General features: G+C 45.9%; 2 protein-coding genes across 2 annotated transcripts in view; one reads left to right on the forward strand and one right to left on the reverse strand.

Annotated features, from left to right (window-relative positions):
* The window catches only part of EVA1C (eva-1 homolog C), a 33,777-nt gene extending 32,167 nt beyond the window's left edge, over positions 1-1,610 (reverse strand). Inside the window, exon 1 of the mRNA XM_031065244.1 lies at positions 1,533-1,610. The gene's annotated coding sequence lies outside the window, so the exon portion shown is untranslated. The remainder of the gene's footprint in view (positions 1-1,532) is intronic.
* A 7,173-nt stretch (positions 1,611-8,783) lies between these two features.
* URB1 (URB1 ribosome biogenesis homolog) overlaps positions 8,784-8,888 on the forward strand; it is a 38,595-nt gene continuing 38,490 nt past the window's right edge. The window contains exon 1 of the mRNA XM_031065246.1: positions 8,784-8,864. Within this exon, the coding sequence (XP_030921106.1) occupies positions 8,801-8,864 (64 nt within the window). The 5' untranslated portion in view covers positions 8,784-8,800. The remainder of the gene's footprint in view (positions 8,865-8,888) is intronic.

Raw genomic sequence — 8,888 nt, forward strand, 5'->3', positions numbered from 1 at the left:
AAGGGACGGGAAGGGACGGGAAGGGACGCGGGCTCCCGGCGGCGCCGCGCCGGGCACTGCCCTCGGCGCACATCGTGCGGCCGGGCTGACTCAGAGCCGGCTGCACCTCGCCCGCCCTCCCCGGCTCTCCCCACCCCTCTCCGAGCAGTTCGCGCCTCCCTCCTGGACAAGAGGCTCGATTTCAGCGTCTCCCCCCCCTCATTCTTGCTTGGCAATGGTTGGAGGAGAGTCATGGACTTAGACACACACCGCGACTCGTGACCACATTTCCCCGCTTGTGTTTGTCCCGAGACAGGTGCAAGGTGCTCCCCATCACTCCGTGTCCCCCGCAGCCCAGCTTCCCTGCGTTCCCTACTCCAGACACCTCGGCTCTCGTCCCAGACCCCTCCAAGGCTGCTGCTCCAGCCCCGCTCCTGCCCTCACACCTCGGCTCACGGGTCTCTGAGGGAGGAAACATCTTGAAGTTACTTTGAGAGACTTCAAGTCGTTGCCTGAAATCTTTTGTGATACAGAAAAGTGAAGCAGTGAGAAGTTCAAACAAATTGTCATTACTACCTGCTAAACTACCTTCCAATGTATTTTGGCGCTTCTTTTAAGGTATGAGGGACCCAAGGGAATAAATCAGGACAGCTCCCAGCTCCTGTAAGAGCTGTCCTCATGAAGAGAGCTTAGAACCAACACTGGAAATGGGACACAAAAGCATCTTTCTTCCTGGGGCTGTGGGTAAACATGAATATCCAGCAGTTTACATCCTGCCATGCATGATCACACTGATCTTTCTCCTGAAAAAAACCCCATGGGTGAGTCAGTGAAAGACGATGGAACCAAAAGAATTGTGTTAAATCTATTCCTCTCCTCCTGTTCCAACTGAAGCTGGAACGCATCCAGATTTGAATTTCCAAAGTCTGGCACCTCTTTTCAGAGGTTACACTGAACTTTGACCAACCTGGTCTTCATGTTTGAATCTGAATCCAGTTTTGTTCCTCTTCACACACAGAAAAACAACGGGGTAACACATATATTAGCCTGTGCTTCCTTACTCTTGGGCAGATAAGAGCAAAACAGGTTTCACATGAACCTGTCCGAGGTCAGGGACACTCCATCAAGTGTTACTGAGCTCAGATAAATGGGATCAAAGATGCCGAAATAACAGTATAAAATCACGCTGCAACATCTGCAACTGCAAACACAGATGGGGAGAGGGAACAGTAGCTCTGCAGGTGAAGCCTTTGCTGCTGGCTGCTTCAGATAAGGACAGTGTCTGCCTTTAACTCAGCCAGTTACCTTCTGCCTTCCAGCAGGGAACTGGAAGGAGACTTGTGGGAGTCTCCCCCTGCTCCCCTCCTTTGTCCCCCTGACCCTGCACCTGATCATTCAATCTCACACTTCCTGCGCTTGCTGTCTCAGGTCAGTCCCACCAAAGGCAGAAATGAATGCTGGGGAACAAGCAGCACAGATTTTTACAGAGAAAGCATTTGGAGGCCATACTTGGATCCTCTAGAAAGGTGTTCAGGTAATTAGGGTGAACTTACCTGTCTATCCCAACTTCCTAGCTGCTGTAACCTCGCATCTGCCACAACTTCAGGTGAGTGCAGTCAGCCCATCTGTGGCTTCAGGATGCCAAACCTCCACTCCCTGTACAGCCAACGGAGACATATCTCATGTTCAGGCCACCTGCTACAGCTCCAGCAGGAAGTGTTTCATCTCCTTCTCTCACATCTGCTCACTAATCCCTGGAACAGATGTCAACAATGACCACTCAGTGTGTTGTGATGACTGAGTAGACAACAGATCTGTGACAAGTACACAATCAATGCAGAAGAATATACAAAGCATCAAAAATAACTGGGAAGTATCCCATGCTTGTGCTTGAAAGGCTTTGAATCAGAAGGTCTGATGAACACTTGTGAGCCTTCTGTTCCCAGTGAGATAACATAGCTTTTTCTAGCCTGGTGGTGCTGTAAGCAAAAGACCATCCCAAAGTGCAGGAATGAGCCGGGGATGCTTTTGGCACCCTGCAGGTATAACCCAAAGGCAGAGGCAGTTTCCAAGAGGAATGACTGAACTGGGAGAGGTTCAAAACATAGGTAACCTCCAGGGAGGTGAAGCGGTGAGGGTTGAATGACTGCACAAGAGGCAGCTGGCTGCTCCTGCTTGTAGACATCTGCCTTCAAGGGAAGCCTTCCTACGGAGGAGGAAAACTTATGGACACTGTGGCTGACAGGAATTGAATGGCATTTATATTTTTTTACACACATACATATCTATATATATGTATGTATGTATGTATATAGTGGGGTTTTTTCTTCTCCCTCTGAATGGGGGCTACTTTGTTATTCAAAACTAACCTAAAACCAAGTAATCTAAAATATAAAAAGTAGTCTTGCAATTCTCTGCTATTCCCTGTGATGGATAGTGCTTAAATAGTAAACTTGGAGACAGGAGTGTAAAACACAAAGGCAGGAAGGGAGAAAGTGTTTACCATGATGTGCAGAATGCAGCTCCCAGAAGCTGGCAATACTCAGTTGCTGCAAGACAATATAACTAATCCAGACATGTTCAGCATGTAGAATTACAGAATCTCAGCCTTGTCCTTTCCTCACAAGCAACAGGAATTAGATTCCTTTTTTTTTCCTCCAAAGGAAAAAAAATCACACGAAACTCCAGGAGTTAGTATCCAGGAGGGATATCACATCTGCTTCAGACAGTTTCTCTCTTTTGGACTTGGGGAGAAAAGAAATAATTTCACAGTGCCAGAAATGCAGGATTTGTGTTGTTACATGGAAGCTTGGCAAAAGCAAAGCCAAAATCTGAGCACTTAACGTATTTTTCTCCACATTAATAATTTTCCCCTGAACTTCACTCCAACTGCCAATTCAAAGCTCATATCATGACTTAGTGCATGGAAATTCCAATAGAATTAATGTGTCAGTTAAGAAGTAAACAATGTGAAATGAAAGAAAGTGAATGTGAAAAAATAGCGAAATAAAATAGACAGTTGAGTTAGATGGCCTAAATTTTCCTATTAGTGAAAAAAAAATCACTAGATCTATTGTACAATAACCAAAATTGTCAGAAAAATATCTGAGAAGCGCTTCTTCTCACAAACACACACACACACGTCTGCGTACACTTCTCACCACTATACCCCTTACTGCTTTTCCTTCCTGCTTTCTCCCCTACAGTTTTTTTAGGAGCTGATATTTGTCATTTTCATTTTATTCTCCCACAATAAAGTTTCCAAGAATTTCCCTAATGTTCTTTTTGGCTTTTGAGGATTAAAACAAAACAAAAAATTAAGAACAAAATCCCAGGCTTTTCCCACATTTTTAAACATTTTATATTCCTGCATTCTGCCCCAGACAGAATCTACAGGACAGTTCAAACAAGTGGGTTGCTATCCTCTGTCTGTTTCTATGGAAATGAGTGTCAGACCACTTAAAACAAAGCACATACTTTACAGTAATCGCTGTATGGTGATTATTTAAAATAACAGACCACGTTTTTCCCAATCCAGCCTCTATTTCTATGGATACAAGCTGAAAATGGTTGTAGGGAAGCTTGTTCCACAGTTTTTTCTGATTCTAAGTGTGCTTTGGGTGCTGTAAGTTCTCACAAGGTACTATGGACAATAAGATCTAACAAGATCTTCACGTGTACTGTAATTTGCACTTGAGAGGACCAATTTGGTGAGCCAGAGTTAGAAACACTCTAGTGTGTGTAAATAGAAATTTGAATCAATACTGAGTGAGCACTCCACACAGCAGGTTTAGAAGGAGGGAAAATATTTGCTGTTTTCTACTATTTTTTGACTCGCTTCAGAGAGAGCAAACTCAGCTAACAAGTTTTGAGTTTTGTGCTCCTGAGCTGCTCCTTGGCCAAACTAGCCATAACACCAGAGAGACCCTGAGCACTTCACAAGACAGAGGATGTGGCCCATGAAGTTTGTAAAGCCAACCTCCTCACGTTTCACTGGAATGAAACCTCACTCCATTTCCTCACCAGGCACAGCAGAAAGTCCCCGCTCCTCACCCTCCTGAGCGCTGCCAGTCTGGCTGGCACTTCTCCTGTACACAGATTGCTTCTTCTAGCAGTGCACCTGGCACTTGTATAGACATGAAGCAAGAGGCATGTCCCATCTCACAGAGCTTACTGCTGGAAACAAGAGAAAACATGACCTAAGGTGGAGGCAGAACAACTGCACCAAGGAAAAGGTCCTGGTTCTGTTGTTCTTGCCCTCTTAAAGCACCCAAGTCGTCCCTGGTCACTCCTGACATGATGCTTCAAATATAGACTGTGTGTCTTGCCTCTCAGCTTAGGAAGGACATTAGGACACACTTGCTGGGTGGACCTCGGTCTTGGAAATCAACCTCTTTGTGAAAGTGCTTTATTATGGTTTTATAAGCCTGCCTTTGACGGGTTGTTGTCACTGTTCCCCTTTAATAAATAAGTATTTAAGCTAAGATTTTCCAAAATGACTAATGATTATGTACTTGAAATGCAAGACTGAAGCTTTTTAAAGCCACAGAATCAACATCAAAACACTGAAAAAAACTGTGGCTTTTCCAAGAGCCTTGAAAAAATCAGGCTTCAGGGTCTCTCAAATTAGGTATGTAAAGGCATGGAAAACTGGTAGTGTTTCAGAAAAGAGGAGCCCATATCAATATCTAATCAGTGACAGTTGACAGTTCTGAGATCCAGACCTCAGGCTAATTCGACCTGAGCACTGTGAAATTAAAAACAAATAACAAAATTTGAAAATAATATTGCAGTGTTTGTAAGTGCCTGCTTTTCCCATCAGGACTGTAAGGGCTCCCTGGTAAATTCTGTGACTCAGTGACTGTGTCAAACTAACTCAGAGTGGTTGATGCTTGGGGATGATTCCATGTGCAGAAGGTGGGAAGGATTTCAGTACACAGAAGATACCCTGAGTGTTGCAGTAGATACTCAGAGGTGCTTCCAGCTCCTCTAGCTTTTCACAGCCTGCTCATTGACCTCCCCACTCTTCTGTCCTCTTCCCTTCTTTTCTGATCTTTCCACCCATTTTCAGCACCTGGGCACTCAGCCCAGCTCCAGACTCACACCATGCTCTGACTCAAACCCTCATAATGCCTTGTCCATATCGACAGGCTCTAATATTCCTTGTGGCAGGAACACAAACTGCCATTAGTCAGGCCTAAAATGCACTCCTTGCACTCCAGCTGAAATAACTCTGGGATTGGGGGAGGAGGGAGAAGAGGAGGAGAGGTGGTTTTGTTTTACAGCATCTAGAGCAAAAAAAGTTGTGGTTTTATTTCAGCCTTGCCAGCCTCTCATCTCCTGGGTCCACACACTGACCTTGCACATCCCCTGGACTCCTCAGTGCCAAACTTGTGGAATTCAAGCACTGCAATGACTATGTCTGACTGTGTCTCCAAGTGTATGGCCTAGCACTGGGCTGATCAGGGTCATGGGAGCATGGGGCACAGGGCATTCGGACATGTGATGGCAAAAAAGGGATTGTGTTGGGATATTCCCTTCTCAGGAGGCTGTGCTGAGGAGGGGGTCCTGATATCCCATCTCTTGGCAGCATCCACCCTCACTCCTTATGTGATCCCTCAGGGTGTAAAAGGCTGGAAAGCAGGAACATTTGACAAAGAGCTCTATATCACACTTGAAATTTTGGGAAAAACCAAAGGAAACTTTTCTGTGGAGTAATTGTGTAAACTAAAAGCAAACATTGAGAACTACAGCTTTAGAGATGGGATTTTGGATTAATGCCTCTGAATGCTTTCTATGGTTGATTTATACATAAAATTAAAAAATTATTTTAAGAAATGAATGCATTTCTTACTAGTGTAGGGTAGGGAATCACAACTGACAGATGGCCTTGAAGTGAAGCCACCACAGGGGTTACTTTAACTGGGGCTCCAGTACCCCGACACCAATGGGTTTAAAGGACAGGTTTGGGCTGGGATTAGCACAGGCTATGCTGGGATAGCTGGGCTCATGCACTGCTCTGTCAGCAGTCCTACTCAGAGATGGTCCCTCGTCTGTAGGGAGAGGTTGCAGGCCTGGAGATGAGGCTGAGTTTGGGAAGGGTCATGAGGACACGGTTAGGGAGTGATGTAAATGCATATCAGGAGACTTAATCCTGAGGGGCGGCAAGTATTACCTACAGCACCACAAGATCCATGGCTAAAGGCTGGAGAGAGGGGCTGGCTGAGAAGGACAGCAGTGTTTAAGGCTGAAATCAGAGGGGAAACCTTGTGAAGCTCTGTGTTAGAAATGTAGATTTCTAACAAATCAGATTTTTGTCTTCAGGAGTGCATGGGTGAGGATCCCGCAGTGCAGAAAAAGGTTCAGGTTTGGGAGGCAAAGGCAAGCCAGCAGGACTGCAGGGCTGGGGCTTGGCTGGTTACACACTGTTCAGGGCAGTAAAGGCTGCAGAGGCCCTCACTGAGGCAGGAAAGGGTGCCTTGCCTCACTTAGTCTGGTATCTAGAGCTGTTCCTTGAACAAGGCGGAGGGCTGAGGTTCATGCAAGGGACCAGAAATTGTTTTTCAGGCTTGAAAATGCCAGAGGGGCAGTGTGTAACTTGGATATGATGATCTGTTCATCTGGCAAGAACCACAGAGGAGTATTTTGATTTACTGAGAACTGGGCAGCTCAGAGGTTGCTGCTTGGCTCATTCAGTGCTCCCATCTGCTGCACATACAAGCACAGCAGAGCAGATGAATTTTGTCTGGGCCTGAGGTCTCCAACTGGCCCTCCATAAATGCTGCTTGCCAAAAAAACAGACTTGGGGGAGGAAAGCTGTCAGATATAACAGAGAAAGGAAAGAACACGGCTTCAAAGTGCACTCCAGCAGATCATGGAAGTGACCTGGCTGGAAGTGAGAGCAGCAGTCTGCTTCCCCAGCCTCCTGGAAGCCTCTGACAGCCACACAGGCAGCGAGGGGAGAGAATAATTGAACATAAAATAAAGTGAAATAAAAATGATTTTCAGTACCATTCTGCAGTACTTTTTAAAATACTAGAACTATGAAATATGGTGTGATGGTAACTATCAGGCTTGTAAGTCTGGTAAACTGGACTTTTGCCTTGAAGATCTCAGTATCTCAGTATCACTATTGAGCCTTTTAAAAGCTGTGTTAAATCAAATCTTTTTTCCTGCTTCTACTAGCTATGGCCTTCCTTTTCATCCCCTCAGTAACACAGCAACTCCCTCTTGAGAATGTTAATTACCTTCCATATTTTGTGCCTATCAGTTTCTGGAATTGCAAATATATTTGGATACCTGCATAAATTTAAGTTTCAAGAAAACTATAAGGCTGAAACAAAGGTTTTCCATCGTCCAGAAGAACCACCAAAAATGTTTTATGGAAGAAATGAGAAGTCTGCACCTTTGCATAGAATTTGCTATACTGAGGTGAATTCCAAATGGAACTGCCTTCTAAACAAGCAGAAAAATAGTTGGAATGTAGTGAGTTAAATTTAAGTATTCCTAGAAATAGGAATTATTAGCAGAGTTTGGAGCATGATGCCACTACCAGCAGTAATATGCTTTTGGCTTTGTCCTCATAAATTACTCAAAAAAAGCCCTTGTACCTAGTGTCTAGCAATTCATACTTTCCCATTTCCTTTTTTCCCCCCAGTCTTATGTACTCCCTTTATTTTACCCCTTTCTGTCTTCTAACTTCAGCTGCTTTTATTTTGTTCTGTCCTCTGCTCTCAAAGCATCGCAGCATCTTCTGTCAGTGTGAAAGCATTTGCTTGTCCTAGGTCTCAGAATGGCTGTGAATGTTGCCCTCTTCTGGATCACTCTTTTTACAGAATTTTGCTAAAAAAAAAAAAAAAAAACAAAACAAAAAAGAAAAACAGTTTGAAAAAGCCCAGGAAGATACTAATGCTACTTTTATTACTTGCACATATGAAAAAAAAATCTGCTTTGGATTTGGATAGATCTTTAATTTTTTCTTACTGAACTAATCTACTCTATCTTCCACTACTGTTTCTACTGTTGTCATTCCATATGAAACAGTTTATTGGAAGAAGGCTTTTTCCATTCCTCCTTATCACTGTGCTTGTCCTGGAATAACTCTTGCTGAAAGCAAGGGAAGGGTTTAGATTTTAATTAATCTAAGCCTGCCCTCTGGCAGTGGGAAGCCATTCCCCCTTTTCTGTCACTCCTTCCCTTATAAATAGTCCCTCTCTATCTTTCCCGTGGGCCCCTTCAGGTACTGGAAAGCCATGGTTAGGTCACCCCGAAGCCTTTCCCTCTCCTGGAAAGAGAGGAGTATCTGAGGAAGTTCTCTCCCCTCGGTGCTTTCCCCTTCCACTCCGAACTTTAAGCCGTGTTGGTTCAGGATCGCAGGGGGCTGCGGTCTGGGGAAACTGGGATGACAAAAACCTGCTTGGCCTTGCAAGCAGCGATGGATGAGAGACTGCTGCAGACGGGACATTGGGAAGGAATTGTTCCCTGTGAGGGTGGGCAGGCCCTGGCTCAGGGTGCCCAGAGCAGCTGTGGCTGCCCCTGGATCCCTGAAGTGTCCAAGGCCAGGTTGGACACTGGGGCGTGAAGCGACCTGGCCCAGTGGAAGGTGTCCCTGCCCATGACAGGGGGTGGGAATGGCTACGGTCCCTTCCAAACCATTCCACGATAACTATTTTTAACTCTTTTCGCCCACCTCGGCACTGGTAGATGAGAAAGCCTTCCCGCTAGGGCGGTCCGACTCCTCCACTGTCCCGAGCTGCTCCCGCCCCTTCCTGCGGGAGCGGCGGCGGTTCCGGGGCGGGCCTGGGCCGGGTTCGGCTCGAGCATGGCCGTGAAGCGGAGCGGCGAGGCCGGGGAGCGGAGCGGGGAGCCTGCGGCCAAGCGCGCCTGTGGGCCCCGGGGCGAGGAGGTCC

Source organism: Geospiza fortis, unplaced genomic scaffold, assembly GCF_000277835.1.
Source record: "Geospiza fortis unplaced genomic scaffold, GeoFor_1.0 scaffold514, whole genome shotgun sequence".
Lineage (NCBI taxonomy): Eukaryota > Metazoa > Chordata > Aves > Passeriformes > Thraupidae > Geospiza > Geospiza fortis.